The sequence below is a fragment of the Syngnathoides biaculeatus genome, chromosome 9, assembly GCF_019802595.1.
Source record: "Syngnathoides biaculeatus isolate LvHL_M chromosome 9, ASM1980259v1, whole genome shotgun sequence".
NCBI lineage: Eukaryota > Metazoa > Chordata > Actinopteri > Syngnathiformes > Syngnathidae > Syngnathoides > Syngnathoides biaculeatus.
In genome coordinates this window covers 3436563-3463334 of record NC_084648.1, presented here as the reverse complement: position 1 = coordinate 3463334, position 26772 = coordinate 3436563, and the positions used below count along the sequence as shown (strand labels likewise).

General features: G+C 40.7%; 1 protein-coding gene across 1 annotated transcript; it reads right to left on the bottom strand.

The window, feature by feature from the left end:
• Positions 1-4134: 4134 nt before the first annotated feature.
• Positions 4135-26437, bottom strand: ccdc85al (coiled-coil domain containing 85A, like). Its single transcript, XM_061829866.1, has 4 exons — positions 25798-26437; positions 23381-24458; positions 11073-11130; positions 4135-4265 (listed from the first exon to the last, which is right to left on the bottom strand). The coding sequence occupies exons 1-4, from the start codon at positions 26041-26043 to the stop codon at positions 4247-4249; spliced, it is 1401 nt and encodes a 466-aa protein (XP_061685850.1). The 5' UTR covers positions 26044-26437; the 3' UTR covers positions 4135-4246.
• Positions 26438-26772: the final 335 nt, after the last annotated feature.

The following is a 26772-nucleotide window of genomic DNA, read 5'->3' as shown; positions in this document are numbered from 1 at the left end:
TCAGTGAGCATTTAACAAGTGTGTTGTATACTATCACAGAACTGTCCAAGTGATGACAAAGAGGTAATGACAGGTAAAATGGTTTTATAATGGCAAGTATTTTTCCCACTAAAGCAGAACTTTACGTGTATAAGGTATAACGATTGGCATGATTGTGTCTGTTCCTTGAGGTTATTTCAATATATTGATTGGCCATGCCTGTGAATTACATGCCTTTTGTGTTATTGTGACCAGCCTGATTTGGCTTTTCACTGGTCCTGTTGCCTCACTGATTCCCTGTTACCATTGTAACCGACAGATTTGGGTTGGTGTTCAGCATTTAACCTCGCACTGGCTGTATATGCAGATGGGGAGGATTGACCTGCTGTGACCTTGGAGGACTGCCCTGCTCGCCGATGGCGGCGACCTCGTGATGCAAAACGTGCTGCAATGCACCAAAGCCGATCAGTGGTGACGCGTGCACGCGCACACGCACACATACCTCAAAACAAACACACTGCCTGCTGCTCACTTGCACGCATTTAGCACAGCAAATACATGTATGAAAATCATGAACTGGAATGCTAAAAATACTTACGCATAGGGCGATTCAAAATTATTTCATATTGAACAGTGCATACACAAAAATGACTCCAGCCACACGAACACATAGATATGGACAGTTGCCTACCAAACAAGATATATTTTTGGTAAAAATATTGCAGTACAGCATACAAAAGCAATATTTTTTATAGTCTAATATATTAATTACTACTTCAAAATATCTGGTCACTGATGGTGTAGTTGTACACATGCCTACCTTTTGTGCAGGCAGCGTGGGATCAATTCCCGCTCTGTGATGGTGTTGATATCTGCCCTGCGACTGAGTGGCGACCTGTTCAGGGTGTAGTCTGCCTTTTGCTTGAAGCTAGCTGGGATAGGCTCCAGCTTTCCTGTGCCCCTTGTGAGGATAAGTGGCTTGGATAATGACATGGCTTCAAAATCTCATTTTTATTTCAGTTATTTCACAGCAATCACTTAGTTCCTTCACCCAGATATCCCAAGTCTCAGAAAATAGAGAGCGGCATTGACACAGCAGCTATGATTAAACGGGAGTTAAGCACAAAGAAGAGATTTTCCAAGCCCAATGAGTAAAATCTAATTACACTGAGCAAAGAGATCAAAGTAATCAAGTCTTAGTTTGCTTTCTCATAACTGACTACAACTTGAAGGCAATGAACAACCAGCCTACCTTAGGTCGCAGAAATACTGGTATTGCTACTGCCATACAGACTTTCTTTTTCTTTCTTTCCTTCTTTCTTTCTTTTTTCTTTCTTTCTTTCTTTCTTTCTTTGTTTATTTATTTATTTATTTGGTTAAAAAAAAACAATTGTTCATAATTCCATCTATCCATTTTCTTAGCCGCTAATCTTCACAAGATACTAGAGAATAGATACGAAGTTGTTTGTTTGGACAAAGACATGTTACATATCAATTTACTTATGATCCATGACAGTTTGATTAAAGGACCACTTGCACATCCAGTGGAAAGTCGGTGAGTACACATTTTTAATGGTCTTGGAATCCTATGTGAATGCTATGTGAGCTATAAGAATGCTTTAGGCTGTGTCCAAAGTTTATAAAAAATGCGAGCTTCTTTTTTGAGTACGGTGTTGGACTATGTAATGGTTTATTTATATCTGGAATATAAAATGCAAAAAAAAAAAAAAATTGGTACTTCCCTAAAGTGTATATAGCCATCCATCCATTCTCTTAGCCGCTTAGCCGCACGAGGATCGCGGGAGTGCTGGAGCCTATCCCAGCAGTCAATGGGCAGGATGCAGGTTACACCCATGCAGGCACGGGGAGAACATGCAAACTCCACACACGGAGGACCGGGATTGAACCTACGTCCTCATAATTATGAGGCCAACGCTTTACAGCTGTGCCACCGTGTTGCTTTTACAGTACCAGCACGAGAGGCTACAGCTAAGTGGCTAATAACCAGTAATGGTTAGATGCGTGCAAATTTCTCCGGCTGATGAACGAACCTCAACTGTGACAGCCACAGCGTTATCCTCTCAGGTTAAACAACGACAAATTTGGATGCGTTTTCTCAGTTTTGTTGCAGTTTAGTGCAAAACATGTCGGCATCTTGGCGTAGCTAGAACAAATGGTCTGTAATGCTAAGCACTGGCAACGTCAGGGCAGGGTCAAGGGCGTTTCTTCCAGGTCTGGCCTTGAAAGGTTGCACATATCCAGATTTTGCTCGGACTTATAAAATGTTCTTTATTTTCAATTTTTGTTTTCAATGAATGTCCAAAATACTTGTAATAATAATATTACTTCACATTGGAGGGTTCATTGTACATGTAAATTTAGTCTTCCTTTAAATCACTCATCAAGTATTTACAATTGCTTATTATACTTATAAAGAAATATGCAACTGGATGAAATGTTTTGATGGTGGATTGCATTGTATTGTATGAGTGTGCCTTGCAAAGTGTCCAGTGTGTGTACATTGCATCAGATATCCCAAGACACAGATGCAAAGGCCCAATTGTTTGGACAGGATGGAATGGAAGGTGATCGCTGCACGGGAAGGGCGCTTACTCTTGCAGTTCCATTATTCAACGGGAAATCCTGTCGAGTTTCACTGTTTTTTCCCATCTGCTAGGATGAAAACGGATCGGATGATAGGATCACAGTTCCCATATTTTCAAACGTGGTCATTTTTCAGTGCATCAAAAACAGTTTAAATAAAAACTTCAAGTATGCTGTGTAGACGACCTTTACTTTCCTGCTAATTTATGGGTATATATCTTTGCATTCACACCCAGGCACACAAATTCTGACAGACAGTAATAAATGCACAAATTCACTTTTAAATAAAGAAATCTGTTTATTATTTGATATAGAGCCTGTACATCTTGATATATTTGTTCTAATACTTGGAAGTCAAAAATAATGGTCATAATATATTCATATATATTGATATATAGAAAACTAATCCAATGATCTATATTTACCTGGACTTGGTTTTCTTGTAAAAAACGAAAAAAAATAAAACATTATAGCTTCAATCTAGGCGCTTTATCAGAGATTTTAATATAAAATAAAATAACACATGAACATTGCATATTATAGAACTACAACATCTTTCAGCAGCTATATTGATCATATTGTTTTAAGACACAGGAAAATAATTAGATTTTTTGTTAGCTAGAATATCTCAATGTTTCTCCCCCAACAGGCTAAGTTTAAAGGTAAGTTGAAACAGATGGCTTTAACAAGAAAGGTACAGTTATGGTAGGATTGGATTTGACATCGATAGCGTGAACATCAGATTACGCGTCTTAATTTCACACTTTGAAAATTAATTGAAGTTGAAGACGTGGGGGACCGTGAAACCAAAAACCTTCAAAACTTAAAGACGAGGGAAAAGAATGAATGTGGGATGGTGAATGATGTGCTTTTCCACCAATGAGCTATATTTGTAAACAGATGGAAGGCAACATTCATACAAGCCTGTTCTTCTGAGAATTCAGCACAATTTTAGCACACAGAGTTTTGCTTTGTAATTATTATAATAATAAAGCTGACATTTTAGTTACTTGACAAAGTTTGTTTTAGATTTGCAGTATATGCATAAATTTAAAAAAAATCCAAAACCCCACCAATGCTTTAAAATTATTCTAAAATTACAGCAAAATGTAACTTGTTGCATCAAGACTAGCTTTATTTTATGTATTTATTTTTTTGTGTGACTGCAGTTGTTTACCCAACCACATGGAGGTTCCACAGGCACAGTGATGTTCATGTTGCAGGAAAATACTCAAGTCTGGACACCTCGAGTGAAATTTTTGTACAGTTTTGTTTTAAATTCATATTGCACATAGCAAACAACACAGCAGAGTCCTTTAAATCTCCCATCATGCAGCCATCTCTGTGAATTCTCTGCGGGAGACAGCCATATCACAATTGGCAGGGAGGGACCTCCTTTCAAATAAATGTATCTGCAGCATAGTTTTATAAACACAATTAATCATCCACCTCAAAGCGCTCTGTAGCGTAGTAGTGGTGAAAACATGAAGGCAAGTTGTTTTCAGGCGCTGTAGACGTGAATGAGGCCATGGACAGAAAGCAGACCATCTGGTGACTTGGACCACGGTGCCACAGAATGTTGGTAGCTATCAAGACCATGGACGTAAAAAGGCTCTACCGCTGTGATTCCCATTCTCCAAGGAGCCAAGCTGAGGCAGCAGGGTCAAGATGAGGCATCAAAGCTGGACCATAATAGAAGGGGAGATAAAGAAAGATTTAATATTTAACTAATGTGTCCTGGAAACAGTTTATTGTATACAGCATCCACATTGTACCAAAGCATTTAAAATACATTCATGAATTACACATTTGCAGATTACGTAGGGTTGCTTTTGAATTATTAATTGTCGATTTAGTTTATTAGTGCATAATTATCAAGGCTCGAAGGCCCTACAATTTTTTTACGCAAAAACCTGAAAGTTATTAACTAAATTCTATCATATTCGTATGAATCTTTTGATGTACAATGGGTATTTTACACTCGCTTTATTCGGTAGACTTGCAAAATCCCAAAAGTAGTATATGGGGTGCCATTAGTAAAGTGGCCCTCACAAAAATAACAGACAAGAATATTTTTTCACATTTAGCTTCAAAACAGTGCTTAAAAACACAGCTGTGAATATCTGGATCACTTTTATGCACATTTATAACAATATTTGTCAATGCTATAAATTCACATATTGATTGTTACACCTAAATATAAAACGTACAGTATATGTATTTAAATCTAAAACACTTACATATACTCGCACACACACACACACACACACATAAATGAATCTTAAATACTGTATAAATGTAAATGTTAAATATACAGAAATATGAAGTGCAGATTTAAATGTAAATTTAAAAATTAAAAGTTAAATCTATATCTTAATGTTAATCTAAATATAAATCCAACCATCCATTTTCTTTGCCACTTATCCTCACAAGGGTCGGGGGAGTACCAGAGCCTATCTCACCTGTCAACGGGCAAGGTACACCCTGAACTGGTTGACAGCCAATCGCAGGGCATATAGAGACAAACAACCGCACTCACAATCACAACATGGCGCAATTTAGAGTGCCCAGTTAATGTTGCATGTGTTTGGGATGTGGGAGGAACCCGAGTGCCCGGAGAAAACCCACTCAGGCTAGGGGAGGACATGCAAAATCCACACAGATGTGGCGAGGATCGAACCCAGGATCTCAGAAGGTCAGCACTATACAGCTGTTCCACCGTGCTGCCCTAAACATAAATATTACATTAAAATTAAAAAAAAATCCATTCATTTTCTGTACCACTTAACTTCAGAAGGATCACGGAAGTGCTGGAGCCTATCGCACCTATCATCGGGTAGGGGGCGGGACACAACCTGAACTGGTTGCCAGCCAATCACAGGGCACATGGAGACAGATAACAGTCAGACTCACAATCACACCTAGGGGCAATTTAGAGTCTTAAATTAATCCATGTTTTGGGGTTGTGGAAGGAAACCTGAGTGCTCGGAGAAAATCCACACAGGTACGGGGAAAACATACAAACTCCACACAGGCGTGCCTGGAAATTGAACCACAGAACTGTAAGGCCAACGCTTTACAACTGTTACACCGTGCCGCCTATATTTTATATATTAAGGCTAACCTTACTTTTCATCGATCAAGCTAAATCTTTAGCTCACATGCAAATCCACGCAGCAAAGAAACAGAAGTACAAAAACTAAAACTTGTGTGTAGCGTCAAATAATGTACAAAAAAATTGAAATGGTCCCTTGAACAGATGATCACAACATGAAACAAGCCATTTCTGAAAACTTTACTTGACAAATAGTTTGAGTGTTTAGAGTCACTTTTATGAAGTGCTCTCCAATGGGTTAAGCTTCTCCCTCCAGAATTCCTCGTTGCCGAGGACATTGCCTTCCTTTCTGAAGTAAGGAAGCTAGCTAGCTAACACAGCCACCGGCATCTGCCGCAGAGCCTTTCCCATCGGCCGCCATCCACCTTCAACGCTGCACAACCGAAGCAGAAAGCAGCCATTCAAGTGGACATCGCAGAAGCTGGGAGCGTAACGAGGGAAGAGGGTGGGGGTGGAGCGGCACATTGTGATGCAATGCTCGGGTGAAAAAGAGAACCACGGCAACAGCAACAGTTCTGTTTTGCTTCCCCTCAATCCTCACCCCTTTGCCACTTGGTTTTCCAAATCCACCCCCAAGACTGACAGGTTGACATCCTCTCACTTGTGGCTGGCGAGCAAGCACTCTGAGTTGGGCAGGCCGGTGGGAACCACCGCTCTCTGGCTGGGTCTCTTTTCCATGCCCTGCTTCCCCACTTCCCGGCCCGCAACTTCTTCAGAAAAGTGACGCTAAACACTCAAAGTACCCGTTAAATAAAGTTTCCGTAACTGGTTTGTTATTTCAAGGAAGGGATCATAGATTTCCAAGGGTCATTTTCCCTGTAGAGCTGGGATAGTTTCCAGCACTCCTGTGACCCTTGTGAGGATAATCAGCTTAGAAAATGGATGGAATGTTTTTATTAATTTATTTTGTTTATATTGGGATTTGAAGCTTCAAAAAGAGCTTTTACTTTGGTACTTCAGTTTCCTGCAGTGGAGATTTGCATTTAACTGAATATTTATTTAAGCTGAAAATTTTGTTTTAGCGCATATATATATATATATTTAAAATCCATCCATTGTCACTACCGCTTATCCTGATCGCAAGTGCTGGGGCCTATCCCGCCGACTTTGGGTGAGAGGTAGACTATACCCTAAACTGGTCACCAGTCACCCGCAGGTGCCACTCACAGGTGACTGGTGCTCACAGAGCCAGATTATTGACTGTTATTGCTCACCAGATATAGTTTTTGTTAGTCTCAGACAGACCCTCTTACCAGCCAAGAGAGCAACCAACGGTAGCTTTTACAGCTGTCTAAATTCCATCTGTATGACACTGACACACCGGAGGACTGACCCCGAGGAAGGACATATCATTGCTGAAGACTTTAACCAGGCATGTCTAAGGATTGTTTTCCCCAATTTCACCCAACATGTGATATGTTCCACCAGAGAAGATAATACTCTTGACTGTGTGTATTCAAACATCAAGCAGGCCAAGAGAGCAGTACCCGTCCACATATTGGTCTGTCTGACCACATATCCCTGCTCCTGGTCCCATCTTATGCCCATCTCAGGAGGAAAATAAAGCCCACCACAAAAACTGTTAACATCTGGCCTGCAAATGCACTCCCTAAGTTGGGACTTATTTAAACGCCTTGACCTTGAGGAATTTACACAGATGGTGCTATTCTACATCTAAAGTTGCACAGAAAATGTTACAATCAAGAAATCTTAATTGGAAACCCTGGATGACTGGACAAACCTTCAACCTTCTCAGAGCTCGTGATATAGCTTACAAATCAGGCACAAGGCCCTATACAGTAAGAGCCGACCTGAAAAGAAACATTAAAGAGGTAAAACGGACCTGCAAAGGGGAAATTGAGGAGCATCTCACAATCAATAACACAAAGTGGTTAAGGCAGGGCGTGCAGCAAATCACCAATTTCAAGGGCAACGCACCCACCATTCCCAAAACCAAGGCATTGCTGGCAGAGGAGCTAAACTGCTTTTTGCATGCTTTGAGGTAAAGAACAGAACACCAGAGATGAAAATATCACCACATTCATCTCTTCCTGAAACTGACACCCAGATACTGTCTGTACAGGAGTATGAGATGAGCCAAGTATTCAAATCTGTGAACCCAAGGAAGGCAGCTGGTCCGGATGGAGTGCTTGGGAAGGTACTCAAAGCCACAAATCAGCTCTCATAATCCCCAAAAAGCATCCTGTGAACTGTTTAAATGACTACAGACCAGTTGCTCTCAACCCTATTGTCACAAACACCTGGAGAAACTCATACTAAGACATAAAAACTAGATTGCCTACATTACATATGTCAGGGAAAGGAATCGGTATTTAGTCTGAACATAAAGATGATTGCATATTTATACATTTTTGATATGTTGATATGTCATATTCTGTGTGTTTGCTGTGGTTGCTGATGATTGAATGGTGTTCTATTTTTTATGTGGAGGGGGGCATCTGCAATTTTGTTGTGTTTTTATGCAATGATAATAAAATCAAAACTTGAAACTTGAAATGTTTTTTTTATGACTGATCCTTCTGCTCCTGCCTTCATCAACGCTAAACCATAGAGTTGAGGGACGGCTTGGAGCAAGAAATCATCCTCATTCTTAAAGTCCACTTTCTTCTTGTACACACCTTGGTATTTTTTTTTATCTGCACGAAGCAGGATCATGCGGTTCCTCAATTGTAGAGTGCGAGGAAAAAGTATGTCTTACATTTCTGCAGAAATTTATCATAAAATCTCACCTTCTCCAAGTCCACAAAACACATGTAGATGGGGGACCCTTCCAAGGGTGGAGACCTGGTCCACTGTTCCACAGCCGAGACGAACACCACACTGCTCATCCTGAATCCAAGATTCAAAATACTGACAGACCCTCCTCTCCAGCACCCCAGAATAGGCCTCCCCAGAATGTGGGTAAAGTTCTGCTGGAGGTGGGGGTTGAAACTCTGCCAGATGTTCCCACACAATAAGTTTGGGCAAGCCAGGTCGGACCACCATCTTCCCCCATCATCAGAACCAACACACCACCAGGTGTTGATCAGTTGACATTTCAGCCCCTCTCTTTACCCAAGTGTCCAAGACATTCAGCTCCATGTCTGATGACGAGACCGCAAAGTCAATCATGAGACTGTGGCCAAGGGTGTCCAGGTGCCAAGTGGATGAATGGACATCTTTATGGTTGAGCAGACTGTGCGTTATGGACAATTCGTGATGGTCACAGAATTCCAATAACAGAACACCACTATGGTTCTGATCAAGGTGGAGGGGGGGAAGGGGGTATTAAACCAAATCACGCCCTTCCATGCCTCACTGTCATTGTCTAAGTGAACACTGTAGTCCCTCAACAGAATGGTGGAGCACGCTCCAGTACCCCTTCTAAGGACTCCAAAAGAGGGAGGGGTTCTCTGAACTGTTGTTTGATGCATCGGCACAAACAGTCAGGACCTGACTTCTCAACCTCACACAACAGTTCGGGCACCTTTCCTGTCAGAGAAGTGATGTTCCATGTCCCTAAAGCCATCATCTGTAGCCGGGGAGTGGCTTGCCAAGGTCCCTACCTTCAGCTTTCACCCAGCTCACACTGCACGCGACCCCGATGGCCCCTCCCACATATACTAAACCCAGGGTTAGGGGTGACCCTGTTGCCCTTTCGGGCTGTGCAAGACTGGGCCCCATTTGTGCAGTCCAGCCAACATGCACTCGCCTTCAAGCCCTACCTTCAGGTCTAGCTCCAGATGGGTGCTTAGATGTTCCATACTACTCAACATCATTATATCAGAGGCATAAAATACATTAACGATACTATCATTTATTATGGTGATTATTTGGGGGAAAATATATTGTCCTAAAAATTGCAATCATTGAATAATATATTGAGAGAGCGCAAGAGGAATGGATACCAAAATTATTGTAGAGACAGTAAAAAAATAAAGTAACAACTATAATAAAAATCTGGACCACGAACCAAGAAAGTGGGATGTAGCAGAGGATTACTATATCTGTATTAAGCGATGATAAATTGCACAGACGCATTGCTCCACAGCTGGGGCTCGTTTCCAGATCTGTGCATGGTGGGATTTACAGTCTCAAGTGTCAAATGATCTATGTAGCTATGCTCACTGCCTTGACTCAGATATGAATTTCAGTGACATCCCATTGTTAAGCTACAGAGTTGAATGTGATAAGCGTCCACCCAAAACAATTAGATCTTAAACTCTTCTGGAAAGTTTCCTCAAGATTTAGGAGTTTGTTTGAGGAAATATATGTCAATTTTTCCAGAAGCCTATTTGTGAGGTTGGACACTGATGTTGGATGAGAAGGTCTGGCTTTCAGTCTCTACTGTAATTCATCCAAGAGTCTTTTAAACGGGTTGAGGATCATGCAGAATGTGCCGGACCAATCAAGTTCATCAACATTAAACTCTGTCATCCATGTCTTCATGAACGTTGATTTGTGCACTGATGCACAGACAGTCTTCAAACTGTTGCCAGAAAGTTGGAAATGTCCAAAATATTAACCATAGAGTTCCAGTCACAGGAACTCTGAATGCTTCAGCATACCAAAAGATTTTGGACAGTCATTTTTGGGGATGACGCCTTCCTGATCGAACACGTGTGTGTAACGGTGCACAAAGCAAGGTCGATAAAGACATGGATGAGAAAATGTTGTGTGGGTGAACTTGACTGGCCTTCACTGAGTCTTGCCCTCAACCCAACAGAACACCTTTGCTTTGATTTCGAGTAGACCGTGAGCCAGGCCTTCTCATTTAACATCAGTGTGCAACCTCAAAAATGTAATCCTGGAAAATTCCCAAAAGCCACTCCTAAACCTTGTTGAAAGCCTACTCAAAAGAATTAAAGCTGTTATAGCTGTAAAATGGTAGAATAACAGCATATTAAAACCATATGGATTGAAAATGGGATGTCACCTTAAATGGAGTCACTGATTGTGTAGTATTCTGCCCGAACCAGTGACAGTATAATGTCAACTCAAACTCCATTTTCCTGCTGTGATTATACCTGATCAAAACAGTATTGGGGTACGGTATATACTCTTGATTATTTTTTTTACACTAGCATCAAGATTTTAGGAGATTAGCACATAATTAATTTGACTTTTTTTTTTTTAAATAAATCCAATTCCAGTTGGCTACGTCCATTGTAATGCAAAGTACTGCCAGGCCTAAAAGTTCACTGAATAGTTTTGAAGAAAGCACCTGAAAGAACACTGCATAATGGCATCTAATTACAGGATTATGGACCCCTGTAGAAAAGAACAGACAGTGACCTTCATTTGGCATTCTTCTTCTTCTCTGATTAATGCAAAAGACATTATAAAGAGGGGGAACGAAGTGCAAAGCTCTTACCTGTCCCATAGCTTGACATTTCTGCAGTTGTTGGTGCAGCAGCCGGCTGATATCAAAGCTGGTTTAAAGAAAAGGGAGCGAAGACAGCAAAGGGAACAAGAGGGGGGAAGTGACAGAAGAAAAAAATGGGTTTATGAGTGTTGCCTTGACATGGGAGTAACGCCTCATTAATCTAATGATTTAGATATGACGTGTGCTTGGAGTGTCATAAAAAGCGAAATGCCTCATGAATAAAACATCAATGCCGCGCTACCAGTTTGCATCAAAGGATAACAAAGTATGTAAAGGGATATACTTTTGATGTGTTTGTTACAAAACATGATATATATATACCAGTAATTACAATATGAAGCCGAATTGCACCCACTGTTGTGACATTTTGGGGAATTTGTTGTTTCACCAAGAACAAATGATTCTGTTTCATGTCTAAGCATCACACAACTCAAACCAGGAGATGATTAACTTAGTTAGCTCAAAGCGACTAATTCTGTCTGTAATCTTGTCCGTCACATCAGATATTTATTTTGTGAACAAACTGAAATCCTAAAATCACAGTTAAAAGGCTCGAGGTTTGAGTGTGGGATGCTTAGTTAAATCATACCAGCATTACAGGGAGCAAATCTTGAAGTGCATCTTCAGAAGTCAATACACACACATATACCATCTCAGTTTGAAGTTGCAATCAGATATCCTGTTAATAATAATGTATCCATGTGGAACAGGAAGTCTGGGATGTACTTGGCTGCACTCTATGCAGGAAATGGGCTAAAGAAATTGCAAGTGAGCCAACTTGTGAAACTAACATACAGTTGGCACATTATTTCATGTGTCCTACCTCACTGAGCAACTCATATTTCGTCATTTTGCTATTATTTGATCTTTCATTAGCATAGTCGTGTAACTGCATAACTATTGTTGTTGTTTTTTTTAATATACCTTTATCACACCCATTTTATAGGGCTCAACATGCTTTTGGCAAGAGGGGAAATACTCTACTGTAAATTCAATCTGAAAAAAAATCCCTCTTTTCCAAGCTTTGCCCTTCAAGAAAAAAAATATTTTTCTCTCACTCTCTCGCTCTCTCTCTCTGCCTCTCTCTGACCTACAACCGTATACCACTCGTCTTTAATCATGTTTTCAGCACACTTCCTCTCCTTGGTTCACTAACGTCTCCCATTAAAGATTCATAGCACTCTTGCGACCGCATAGTTTGCCAAAGATTCCTCAAGCTACCTTCAATTCGCTGTCTGCACCTTTCCGTCCGTCTGTTCATCTTCGGAGGGGCAAAGAAATGTGCAATGAGGTATAAAAAGTTCTACAAAGGGTCAGAAGCCTGCGGGTATTTTATTTGAAGGTCAGTGTGTGTGAAGGACTGATTTTATGAATAGGCAAGGTGGTGTCACTTGTAAAGCATACAACATACTTCAAAAAATAATATTGTGGCATAAAATATTAAGATGAAAATATATATGCTATATTAATACTATAAGTCTAAAACTGGTGAGAACTTCATCCAAGTACACACTCAACTGCAGTCAAAATTAACTGTCCATAAAATCGGTGCAGTCTGTTTTCATACCGTGGTTATTGCAGAGTAGAATGATGTCCGAACATGGTCTGGTGGATCAATAAAGCAATCCCAACAATGATATCTATGCACTCACAACGAATAACTGAAGCTTATGAATGCTTATGATGATGAGCATTCATCGATGCTTGTATTTGTCCCTATTTGATTAATGGAATACTTACATAAAAGATGAATAAATGTACATGTTCAATATTTGTCATCTACTCAGAGCAGATGAATATAAAAATAAATAAATGAGGTTTCAATAAATTAACACAATTTTTAAAAAATAAATGTTTCAAAAATGTTTAGACAGTGACCTTAGCAGGATTAAATTTCTGTGGTAATGTGATGTTGGGGGAAATCTACTGGAAGACATTTAATTATCTTTGAATTGATCAAATCTGTACATTCAATCAGAATAAGATCAACCCTATAAATAAACCCCTCATGGGGGTTTATTTGGGGTTCCTGCAGATTTCCAAACCATGTGACTGGGCAGCTAAAGTTCTTATATAATGATTCAATGGGCACACTTTTAGCTACCCTGCCAAGAAATCTGGAAAATTGAAATGGTGAAAACTGTTTTGTTTCTAACACCATAATTCAGAGAGAGTTCTCAGTCTTTTCCAGCAATTATCTTCATATAACGAATGTACAATTTTTAGAAAAAAAAAACTCAATTCAGTTTTCAAGGTCTTTTAAAAAACAAAGAAAGGATTTGAGTTGGAGCGTTTCAGTATCTTGTGACAGAACACATACTGTACTAACTACACACTAGAATCCCTTTCAGCCAAGCTAAATTTCTATCGATAAATTCCCACTATGTACCAACATACCGCTACTGTATACTGCATTGGGCTTTATTAAAGAGAACTACAAAGTGTTTTGTTTTTTTAAACACCCTTGGACAGTTTTAGTGGATTTAGTTACAGACAGGGTGTCAAAGGTAAAATTTGATTTAATGGGATGTGAGAGATGTGTCAAGGCTAAAGTGTTTCAGTGTTGGTCAGAGCCGAAGTGTACAGATAACACGATTACCCCAGAATAATATGGACCTTAAACTCTTTCTCAAGAACCCCTTCTAAATTCCTCTACAAAAAGACACATGGGATTAACTTTGAAGGTGATAGTGCCTCATTACAGCCATCACGGTTTACTTTGTCAAGTATCATTCACCCACATCAACACAGTATGTACATGCCATCATCTAACAATTCATTAAAGACATTCAATAATGTTTCTGGAGAAGATTTAAACTTTAAAGTTAAATGAAAATAATGTAAATAGATGTCAAAAACGATTGATGAATCACTGGTGACTGATGTATTAAGATCGTTTGTCAAACTGGGTACTTGTTATTGATATCTATATTAAGTCAGTAAACATATGAAGCAGGTCTCTGTGCCGCTAAAATCTCAATCCTCTTTATCTGTCACTTGTCCCCTCTGCTATTGACTCCCTTTACACAGGATCAATACAAAGTAATTTCACATGACCATTCTTCTCAGATCTCTGAAAAAGTACCACATAAATTATTCAGCCAGGCCGGACAGGAAAGCCCATGGAAAAGCAGTATAGATCAGTGACCTTTCGTTTCGTGAGACTTAGCTCAGACATGTGGACAGCCTGCGTGGTGAGAAAGCTACAAATATATACATATATCCATCCATTTTCTGAGCCGCTTATCCTCACAAGCGTCGTGGGGGTTCTGGACCCTGTCCAAGGTATCTTTGAGCAGGAGGCAGATTACACCCTGAACTGGTTGCCAGCCAATTGCAAGGCACATGGAGACAAACAACCAGTCGCACTCACAATCACACCTACTGGCAATTTAGATTCTCCAATTAATGCATGTTTTTGGGATATAGGAGGAAACCGCAGTGCCTGGAGAAAACCCACGCAAGTATGGGGAGAATGGGCCAGGATTCAAACCCCAGCCCTCAGAATTGAAACACTCTAACCTAATATATATATATATATATAGAGAGAGAGAGAGAGAGAGAGAGAGAGAGATAGATAGATAGATAGATAGATAGATAGATAGATAGATAGATAGATAGATAGATAGATAGATAGATAGATAGATAGATAGATAGATAGATAGATAGATAGATAGATAGATAGATAGATAGATAGATAGATTCACACAGTTCATGAAAAAGTATGACATATTTGTAAATATTTGTCACAAAAAATTAGAAGAACATTATTCTGTTATGACAGTGTTTGCTTTTCTGTGTTGTCTCACTGTGAGGAAAAAGTAGACTGTAGAGAGAAGAACACGAAGCTCACTGAAGTAGAGCTAGATAATTGGAGCCCCGTTGGCTGATCAAGCCTGAGAACACTGTGTATGCTTTGCTTGTGTGTGATTTTTTTTTTTTTTTGCCTTCGTGTTTTTATAGAAGCATGCAAACATACACCCGTTTAAAAGACAACATATATTTGCAACAGTCTCTACTCTTTTATTAATATTACACAAAATATTCTGACCATTTTAATGTGGTTTGTTGTTTGGAGGACTGAAATTTTATCTTAGTGAATAAGATCTAAAATAATTGTGATTCATGTGATACACTATGTGTGCACATTAAGTCACGTGTTTTCAAGATCTACATTAACAACCAACTTCTAAATTTCTAGGTTGTCAGTTATAGTCTATTCACATAATATTTCAGCAAACCTTTGGAAAATAAACTACTGGATTCTGATTAATATGTGAGCAACCGGCCCAACTTGATGCTAATGAAATAAACATCCACAGGGCTTGCCTTGGGGAAGGTGAAGAGCGCATACTCTATTGCATTATTTTAGTATTTATGTGAAGTTTAAATGCAGTTGGCTACATAACAATACGTATATATATATCACAGAATTTAACCTTGCAATGATCTTCCGGTGCAGGCATGGAATGACGCTTACATTTAAATTTCAATCACTGGCAACCCTTCTCGCATTAAATATTCAACTGAATCATGCAACGGTTGCACAAATATAAAACATATTATAATAATGTACTAATAGCGGGTGAGTCAAAGACAAACAAGAGGGGGAAAACGGGTTCTTTGGCAGAAAGAGAAGAGAAAGCACTGAGTGTTAAAACTGAATGTGGAGACTTTTAAATGCTGGGTCTGTGACAGGAAAAGCTCAGGAGGTGGTACAAATGATGATTATGAGAAAGGTTGTTACAGTATGTCCAGTAGAGCAGGTGGAAAGACAGTAAGGTTCAAAGCTGAAGGGCAGAGTTCAAATAATTTTACTTTGGTAGAGAAATGGGGTGGCACCGTGGAGCAGCTGGAGAGCGTGGGCCTCACAGGTCTGAGGACCGGGATTTGAATCCCGGTCCCACCCGTGTGGCGTTTGCATGTTCTCCTCGTGCCTGCGTGGGCTTTCTCGGGGATTCCCTTCTTATTTGCGGTGGTGATGTATAGGCTGACAGATGAGGTTAAATGGGAATCTCCATTGATCATGATTTTCTCAGATGGCATTGCGGGCTGGGGTGAAAATAGAGAACAGGTGGAGGAACTGTTAGAACAATGGAGGCATGTACGGGAAAGGAGAGGAAAGAAGATTAGCTGGCATAAGAGAATATATGAAGAGTTCAGATGCAAAAGCAGATATATCCATTTGCATCTGAACTCTTCACATGTGCATGAATGAGAGGGGTGGAGGGGGGTTGGGCTACAGTGAGAAGAGATACCAAGGGCAGAGGACTTTAAATACTTGGGGTCAACACTCCAGAGCAATGTTGAGTGTTAGCTCCATGCGGATTTGAATGGGTGGAGGAAGCTGTCAGGTGTATTATGTGACAGAAGTGTCTCTCCTAGAAGATGAAGAGCAAAGACAGTGAAGAGGCCACCCATGATTTACGGATTAGAGATGGTGGCACTGAAGAGACAAGCGGAAACAGAGCTGGCGGTAGCAGAAATGAAGATGTTGAGGTTCTCTCTAGAAGTGAGCAGGTTAAATAGGACTAGAAATGAGGTCATCAGAGGGACACACAACTTCAGATGTTTTGGAGACAAAGTTTCAAAGAGAAGACTTTGAGAGCTTGAACACATCCAGAAATATCCCATATATTGGCAGAAGGTATAAGGAAGGACCTGTCAGTCAAGAGACCTAGAGAGAGACCAAAGAGAATGTTGTTAGATGCAATGAGGGAAGACACGAGAGGATTTGGTGTTAGAGAGGAGACAGGAGATAAGCCTAGATTGGAATGTATGATGCATTGTGGTGACCCCTAAGTGAACAAGTCCATAGGAAAAAAAGTAGAATGTATGGTAAAAATAGGGCCCTACAATGTAATAGTGGTTAACATATTTGTCTCACAGTTGAGAACCATTTCAACACTATAAATGTTAGGTTCACTGAAGACATGAAAGTGTGAATGTGAATGTGAAGGTTTGTTTGCCTATACTATATGTGCCTTGCGATTGACAGGAAAACAGTCTATTGTGTACTTAGCCTCTCACCCAAAGTCAGGTGGGATCAGCTTCAGCTCAAACTCCATCACCTTAATGAAGTCAAGTCATATACAGTAGATGGATGGTTGGATGGATGGATGGATGGATGGCTGTTTATGCCCGTATCTCCTGATTTATAGCTTAAAACTAAATGCCGCCCCACTTGCTGAAAGCCAGCATACTGTGCATAATGGAATCAGGCTCCCTGCTCTACAGTTTCTCTTCTCCTTCAGTCATCATCTGATCATCTTATACCTCCAGACTTGACAGCTCAAAGGACAGCACTCATCTTCAACTCAACTAAACGTGACATATACACAAATACAGTTGGTGACTTTGAGACAGACAGACAGTTTCCTTCCAGCCCAGTCGTGCTCCTGCTATGTGACTTCTATGTCTAAACTTCCAGTTAATTACCTGGCCTTGCAAACTAATTTCCATTCAGCTCACTCAGCCATTCCCCAATGGCACTGTCTAAAAACGACAAAGACCCTTCTCCAGTCCACTGGGTTTGCGTGTCGACTGGATGACTGGGGTTACGTTGGAACATTTGTCACATACCTCAGGGGTTTTTGCTGGAGTGATGCTAGTACATGGCAAGCTGCCGCTGCTTGCTAACTCACACAGCTACTATAGTCGGAATATTTGGAAGCATCCTTCCATTCTTAATAAGTTCATCTATTATGAATTGGTTGTTTCTTTTCAATTTTAGTCTTGTCACCCATTGAATCTCAGTCCAAGGGGATACTTCGACACAGTGCTCCATACATTCACTCTCAAAATGTTTATTTTTACTTTTTTGACTACAGCTGAAAAACTCAATATTTCCACCGCCCACCATTAATATTATTTAGCCTCAGAAAAATCCCATTTATTTTCTTGCTGGGGATCTTGAACAGTTTGATTCCAGTTGACACTGCTGCTGTCTGAATAGCTAGCTGCATGTTGATTTAAAATGACAATGATCTGCATCTGAAGCAGTCAACAAAATGCCTAATCATGCACTCCTTGGCTAATAGCTGCTTTAATGGCTTGGGGGACAAGGTTGTTGGGGATAATTAATCTCAGGTGTGATTACAATTCCAAATGCTAGAATAGCAGTTAAAAGTAACATTTAGATTGACATTCACCTTGAGAAGCTAAGATCACGCTTTACTGCACACAAAGGGACATGCACATAAAAGAGATTACATGCACCAAACTGTACGGAGATGTGTTTTAAATGAAGGCACAAGCAACAGGAATACCATTTTGACTAAATGAGCCAATCTACACAATATCATGCTATTGTTGGAAGTTAACAGTCTTGTGAATGGCAAGGCTGACAAAATAGCTGACCTGATGAGACTTTCTGCTAATAATACTAATCCATTGAGAGTAACAGGAAGCAAATGCTTCCCAAAATTCTTTCAGACAAGCAGCTGTGACAAACATTTGGGTTTCTTCATGAGTCACTACACTCGCGCCGGCGCTCCACAATTTATCGGGCTGGCTCTTCATCCAACAAGTAGGGAGGAAGTGGATAGAGTACAGAGGCAAGAAGAAAGAAATAAGTGAAGAAGCCATAAAGATGGATGTGAGGGAGATGGGTTGATGGTGGGAAATAGCCAGTAATCCACTCAAATACATATTCAATCCTCTTTTCCTGACTCAGCTGCCAATCAGTACATCCTCCAGCATCCTTCAGAAAGAGTGCTTTGTACCAGTCATCATTTTTTTTCTCTTACAGCTGTTTTTAACGCCGCACAACAATTAGGGTGGAAGGAAGACAGAGAAACACAGGGAGAGAAAACCTTATAGGTTGCAAACAGGGTGAACTTTATCTCAGACCAGAAGCAATTATTTAATTTTACAGCACATTTAAGAAGTTTAAAACTAATACTGTAAAACTGTCATATTACTTCATTGAGGCAAAATAATCTTAAATGGGATAGAAATATCCTTTACTGCGCTACATTACAGCAGTATTAAAATCATCGTGAAAATCATGAAAAAAAATAATTGGATCAAAACCAAATTATAAATTGGTACATTTACCGCCCCCTTCAACCCCCCCGCCCAACAATTTATCCCCCCCACCCTCAATTTCCCTAATCCCAATCATCAAGATCTTAAATTAATGTCTAAATATTATTCTATTTAAACAGTAGTCTGCCGGTAAAGGATTGGCCTCACAGTTCTGAGAACCCGGGTTCGATCCCAATCCCGGCCCCGCCTGTGTGGAGTTTGCATGTTCTCCCTGTGCCTGTGTGGGATTCCTCCGGGCACTCCGGTTTTCTCCCACATCCCAAAAACATGCAACATTAATTGGACACTCTAAATTGTCCCTAGGTGTGATTGTGAGTGTCGGTGTTTGTCTCTCTGTGCCCTGTGATTGGCTGGCAACCAGTTCAGGGTGTACCCCACCTACTGCTCGTTGACAGCTGGGATAGGCTCCAGCACTCCCCGCGACCCCCATGAGGACAAGCGGCAAAGAAAAAGGATGGATGGAAGTGAAGAAGGAACAATCTTGAAATTCCTGGTGCATAAAACACATTTGCGCATCACATCAACATTCACTCGCCTAACAGAAGGTATGGGGGCCAACTTTATTTCTCACAAATACTTTTTTGTTTGTTTGTTTTAAAGGGGGGTTTTGGTGGGCCGATCATCTCAGCATCTTAAATTAATATGCTTAAACTGTGATTGCTGAAGCAGAAAACACGATTACGGTTCTTTGTTTTTGAAAGGGACCTTCTGCAGTGAAAATTTGGTACAATGTTTAACCTTTGGGCAAATTCATGCATAATTATTTATAGTGTGAATAATAATTTTCAATATAAAATTATATCCTGTCTATATAAGTGTACTTGTACTTGTTTTGTTCATTTTCATGTATCACATGTTGTTTAATTGTTCATATTTTGGTACACAGGGCGGCATGGTGGGTCAGCTGTAAAGCACTGACCTCACAGGGTTCAATCCCAGACCCGCCTGTGTAGAGTTTGCATGTTCTCCCTGTGCCTGCATGGATTTTCTCCGGGCACCCCGGTTTTCTCCCACATCCCAAAATCATGCCACATTAATTAGACACTCTAAATAGCCCCTAGGTGTGATTGTTATTTTGACTGTTTGTGTCCTGCAATTGGCTGGCAACCAGTTCAGGGTGTTCCCTGCCTCCTGCCCGTTGACAACTGGGATAGGCTCCAGCACTCCCGCGACCCTTGTGAGGATAAGCAGCTAGGAAAATGGATGGATGGATGAATTTTTATACATAGTTTTTTGTTATAGCTCTTAAAATAATTACAGAACATGCTCTTATTTTACTTTATGTAATTTTGTAATTATGAAATCCTCAAAATCCTGATTAATAGTGTCTCGTGTTCAAGCAGCAGTTGTATTATGCTTTATGTTTACGAAGCAAAAGTAGCACTTTAAGTGATTTGGAGGGAATGTAAATCTTTTGGCTGCTAAAACATAATACTGTATGTGTGATATTCCTCACAAAAGATATAACAGCAGAGCAGAGGTCAGAGAGTTGCTTTTGTCAGAAATTTGAAAGGCTAAAACCTGAGCTCTGCTGAGTGGCACAAGAACATGAGACTTTTATTTGTCAACAACAACACAGCTACAGAGACAGCCATCTCGCAAGTACGCACACACAAGTTCATAAAAATTGAAAAAATACTGAGCAAAGAGCTTACAGGATAATCCCAGAAAGCGGAGTGTACTACAACGTCATAGGAATTAAATTCCTTCTTCGTCCAAAAAAAATGAACATGCAAGGATGGGTCAGGGGATGACACACAGAAAGACACGACAACAATTAATAAATTGACATAACAAAGACCTTTTCAAATGGAAATGTTTCCGTTTTTTTAAACTTGTTTGATATATTTATTGTCTGATGAACTGTTGCTTCGTGAGTTGCATTAAAAAAATGCACTGTTAAGTGAACATCTGGGGATAATTCATTCATCATTTATTTTCAGAGCGTTTAAGTCTGGACTGTATGTCATAATTTAAGCGAAAATATTATGGTCTGCTGTCTTTGAAAGCCCAGTGGCAAGAGAGCAGTCCTAGCGGGGTCGTGCTCTTAGAAGATAAGCCACCATAGTGATCGACAAGTAGCCATAACACCATATGACTTTAACTTGTCATGACTACCTCATGCTAGCAGCCTTAATGAAGTCCATATGGACCTGGATAAACATGATTTGGTGCTCATGTTTCTCTGTGAGATAGAGGCACAACTGTTTCACCACTTGGCAACTCACTCGACCTGAAAGTCAAGTATACGCTCTGCAATTACGTTTTACAATTAAGAAGTTGACCGAAGATGACAACGTCCTCTGCAAACATATTCAAAAACGATATCTCATGATATCGTGCTAGGAAGGGTTCCCCAACATGGTGTCTGCGTCCATTGGGTCGCCCCAAGGAAGATGTGAGTAGCACTGTGGGCCTATTCTAAAAATGGGTCACCAGTTATGAATGTTTGTGTATGTTCCTTTTTTTATTTTTTTTTTAAAGTACCACCACTGACCAGTGAGCTGCATCCATGGAAGTAAATATGTGCCACCAGGATTTGAATAAAAAATGCTACTGAAATTTTATGTTGTAAAATTCACTATCTTATTTCAAAGTGATCACATTTTCAAGAGCTGTATTTCAGTTTAACTTTTTAATGTTAACAAATTCGCCATGTAAAAAATTCAACCTTTAAAATTCAAATGGAATATTTTCAGACAACTGAGATTCAACTGGCTACAATTCACTGTCTGAAATTGACCGTCTAAATTCAGTGTTAAGAAGGCACGGTTATTTCAGATGAGAACCCAACACCCAGCCAATACAGTTACGCTTTATTTGTATATGACGTCACCTGACTAAGAACTTGATTAGTTGAATTTTTTTTTTTTTAAATTTGTTAACATTGAAAAGTTAAAGTGAAATACAGCTATTGAAAATGTGATCACTTTGAAATAACAATGTGAATTTTACAACATAAAATTTCCAGTGTCATTTTTAATTCAAACCGTGGTGGCACATATTTACTTCCATATGCATCTTACTTCTTTTGCTACTATTCTCAAATTTACACCTCCATAGGTAGTAAATGTGGAAATGACTATATTTGAATTTTTAAATTTACAACTCCATATGTAGTAAATGTGGAAATGACAATATTTTTGAAAAAAACTGCCGTCTTTCAAAAGTCTTATTGTGCGCACGACCAACTCATAGCATCTGTAGAGATAAGCAATAGTACAACAGCAATTAGATGATTTACCACCAGATATTTTACCACAAACCGGTAAGGCCTTGTATTTAACAGTACCCAAGTAGTAGCTGCCAGCTCCAAAAAGTTTAGTGACCCTTTCTTTAAGTCACTTCTGCCACAACCAAAAGTAGAAACAGAAAAGACAATTTTAGGTTTCCATGTTAATACATTAGTGCACACAAAAACAGATAAAGATAATGGTGAGAATGGAAACAGAAGCTCTTGCCCACCAAAAAACTACATTTTCTACTGTGTAAATTTAATTGTATTTATTAGCGCAATACAAAAGAAGAAAGGACTAGTGAGCGTAGCTAAGTACAGATCAATTATGTTGATAGAAATCATAATCCATGAAATTCTTTTGGTTCTTTTCTCTGCAGCTTGTATTGCAGACAAGCACACATTTCACCTTGAGACGACCTTTAGTGTCTGCCAGCTCTGTGCCACTCAGCAAAGCCCCAACCTCCCCAGCCCCACACACAACACAACACACACACACGCACACTGAAATCATTATCAGTCACTGTGGGGTATTTTAACAGCAGCCAACTTAGTTGGCTATTTTTGATACTCCTCCCACAATCTGATACCCTAAAATTGCACCATGAATAAGAACTTTGCACATTAGTGGTCACAGTACTTGTAAAATTTGGTCTCTTTCATAAACCATGAAGAAGAAACCTGTTCCTAATTCAGATCTATGCACCTGGTTTCAAGTGTCAAATTTAAAGTTACGTCATATGTTCAACTTTAAAGTAACTTTACAATACCAGTTGATTTTTTTTCTAAAGAACTTTTCTAAATTTTGTGCCTGGGTGTGTATACAGTGTGTCACGATTTCATCTATCCAACATAGCGCTGTTCAATGTGTTTTAAAGCCATATTGCTTTCTGAACTAAAAAACAAAGAAAGGACTACCATTCATCTAATCTGTCCACTACTGCAGTTGTGAGGTTCTTAGATATATATTTCATTACATTCAAGGGATTCATTCATACCCATGTGAACATACCATTCATCCCATTGTAGATGCTCCGATGATGTGGTGACAACTCGTCTCCAGCTGACCTCCTTTGCGCATCTCTAATTGGGCTGCCAAACTTCCCATGGTCAGGACTCAGACTGTATTGGTGCCTATGAGTCTCAGGACTGCCCCCTTGGACTACACAACTTTTTTCAATGTGCTCGCCTGTCCCTAAATGTGAATGACGAGGCTCAGGGCTCTCACAACCAGTACTGCTAATACTGCTCCTGTGTTGCCTCTGATAGAGGTCGCCGCTGCCACCATGGCCTAGGTAGTGCTGCCTCTGGCCTAAAAGAAGGTCAGAACTGTAGTGCTTGGGGTGCTGCTCTGGACTACTTCGTCCCACGTTCCTTCCATATTTCTCTGGGCTCAAGCCTCGCATGACCCGGCTGTGGTCAGGCACTGATATGGAACCGCAACGTGGTCGACAGAGTTGGGGCAAAGTGTATGGGTACTCCAAACTTGTACTCCGGTTGCGCCCGGCCGGGTGTTCGGGGCTTGACACCTCCCTGTCTGCCATTCCTCCTCCTATGGCACTGATGCTGCTACATCTAGGTTTATGCGCCAGCTCTGGACTGCCTTTTTCCCTGCCATTTCCCCCCACTCCGACAGTCAGGTGTGTTTGCTTATGCTGATGGTGATCTGAGCTGTCAGCACTCCCTGCACTAGATGTGCTGCTCCCATCCCCAACATCCCTCATTAGGAGCCCCTGCCCAGGAACCAACAGCAAACTGTTCTGACTGTCTATGGAGTTTCGGGACCCCACGCCCATTCCAACACTCCCGCCAGCTCCTCCACCTCCACCTATTATTCCTTTGTCCTCATCCAGGAGGAGACAGAGCTCTTTCAGTTCCAGGTTCTCACGGATGACCTCCTCCTGTCGAAGCTCTAATTCCTTGAGTTTTTGGAGATAGAGGGTCACCTCTTTGCGCATAATGCTTGAGCTGTAACGGCCCAGACGCTGCCACTCCCTGGAAACACGCTTTCCTTTTTGGCGGTCATCGTCCAGGAAACAGCATAAGTCTCGCAGCTCACGGTTGTCTTCCTGCAGCTTCTGATTGATGTCCTGACAGGGAGAAATAGATACATGAGAGGAAAACAGATTAATTGGTGTGACCTTTGACCCAAGAACTCGGAGCATTGTTCACCCTAATCAGAGAGAGAAGATTTGATAAAAAAAAAAATACTTGTGTTTTGATGTAATATTAAATATTTTTTCAGTGTCAAAGTACAATGCAGTAGTGATTTTCAATTTAATTCTACTGCTTTGCTCCCTAATATGTTAAGCCCTGCATGCGATCATATTGAAATTAGACCTTAATTCTTTCTCTCTTTCCCAACATTGCACTAACACTGACTGACACTGACGTGTGGCATTCATTATAAATAACGCAGAAGGAGCCTCAACGTGAGCAAAAACTATATGATGGGGGCAGCTAATAACTGGTATTCCCTTAAACTTAACCCTCTCTGGCAAAAATTCCCCTTCATTCTACTTTGTGAAAAAAAATTTGCTCTCTTCAATCTGCCCTCCTCTACTCTCTCGCTCTCTTGCTTTTCTATAGCCTCTAGTTCTTTCCATTGTAATTAGACAGCTTGGATGGGTGGGGAGGTGACAAGCTCTCCTAGAAAGGTAAATGATTCTTATGTGATGATACCCCAGGCAAGCTTTTTCCAACTGTATACAATGTGAAAATCACGTCACTTTTGTCACAACATGAGCGCAAACGAGATTTTACAAATTTCACAAACATACAAGAGAAACAGTAAATGGAGACACGTTCTATTAAGATATCAAAAACATCCATCCATTTTCCATACTGCTTATCCACATGAGGGTCATGGGCATACTGGAGCATCTAATCTGTAAATACAATAATCATCAATTTTCTAAACTGTGCTATACATATTAGGGTAATGTGTGAACTGGCGTCTGTCCCATTCACAATCACACACAATTTAGAGTTTTCAATTAACCTGGCTTGTTTTTTTTTTTTGTTTTGTTTTTGTTTTTTTAGAATGAGATGGGAAGCTGGACAACACATGCAAGCACTTGAAGAGCATGCAAACTCCACACTGAACTGGCAGAGCCTGGATTCTAAACCCCAACATCAGAACTGTGAGGCAGATGCTCCCCTCACTGAAATGCACACTTTAAAATAGTTCTTTACTGACAAGCCATGAGGTGAGTAGAACTACATTAAACGGTTTGTGCACTATTAGTACCATCTGTAACATAACCTCATGCAGGCCCACATAATGGCATGATCAACTTCAGGCTCTCTCAGACTCTGACACCATATTGGCTCATCACGCCCACTACTGTGCGTGAGCTCAGGTGCGCTCCAATGCAATGCAGCTATATGATCCTATCCCTCACGAATCCCCCCCCCCCCCCCCCTCACCTTCAGCCCCCTGATCTCGTTCAAGTGCAACTGTAAGCTGCGGTTGACCTCTCGGATGAGATTTCCATGGTCCAGAATCACGCTCATCTTGTCGGCCTCGGAGCGTCTCAGCCGCCTCACCAGGTCCTCCTTTGTCCAGTTAAGCAGGTCCTCGTCGGACAAGCCGGAGATGTCGTCCGCCGGTGTGTCGGTCTTGGCTATTGACAGCTGCACCTGAGGCTGGGGCGGTGGAGTCGCTTTCTCCATTGGCACAGATCCTCCGGTACCGACAAAGGGCGGAAAATACTCAGAGGGTTGTTGGCAGTTTCTAGTTGCATCCGCTCTCCGACTGACTCGTGGATAAAGGTTATCTTCTAAAGATCCGTGACAAAATTTGTCAACGCTGCTTTTCCGCTCGACATGTCCGCTCACTGAATTGGCGCAACAGCTGACGATGCCGGCTCACTTGCTGGAAGGATGCTGTGCCGTCACTGCAACATCCTCGCGGACGAGGTCGCTGGGCTACGTGCTAACGGAAGCCTCTTTTCCTTTCTGCTTTATTAACGGAGCTGCACTTCGTGAGAACGTGAGAGAAATAGTCGGTGAACCTTCAGCTCACACAATGACAATCGGCGAGTAGGTTGTTTGGTCAACGTCAGTGCTCTCTCTCTCTCTCTCTCGCTCGCTCTCTCTCTCTCTCTCTCTCTCTCTTTCTCCCCCCCCCCCCCCGTTTCTCTCTCGCTCTCTCTCTCACTCACTGACTTCAGGGGCCTGGCCAAGTATAATGAAAAATAAAGAGTAGTACAGCGTCATCTAGTGGCCGCTTTACATTAGAACCAGTAGGGACATAAAGAAATAAACAGCGCGTACTGTAAAAAGCCAACTTTTTCCGTAAACTGCGACAGCAATGTGCAAAAATTATATTTATATATGCTCTCCTCTATCATACCTTTCTCTGTAAAAAAAATAAAATCAATATATTCTTATCCAGAGGTT

Coding starts and splice junctions, on each gene's coding strand:
- ccdc85al (XM_061829866.1), bottom strand. CDS start 26,043: ATGGAGAAAGCGACTCCACCGCCCCAGCCTCAGGTGCAGCTGTCAATA. Junction 24,459..25,797: donor ACGAGATCAGGGGGCTGAAG/GTGAGGGGGGGG, acceptor TCTCCCTGTCAG/GACATCAATCAGAAGCTGCA. Junction 11,131..23,380: donor CATCTACAATGGGATGAATG/GTATGTTCACAT, acceptor TCTTTAAACCAG/CTTTGATATCAGCCGGCTGC.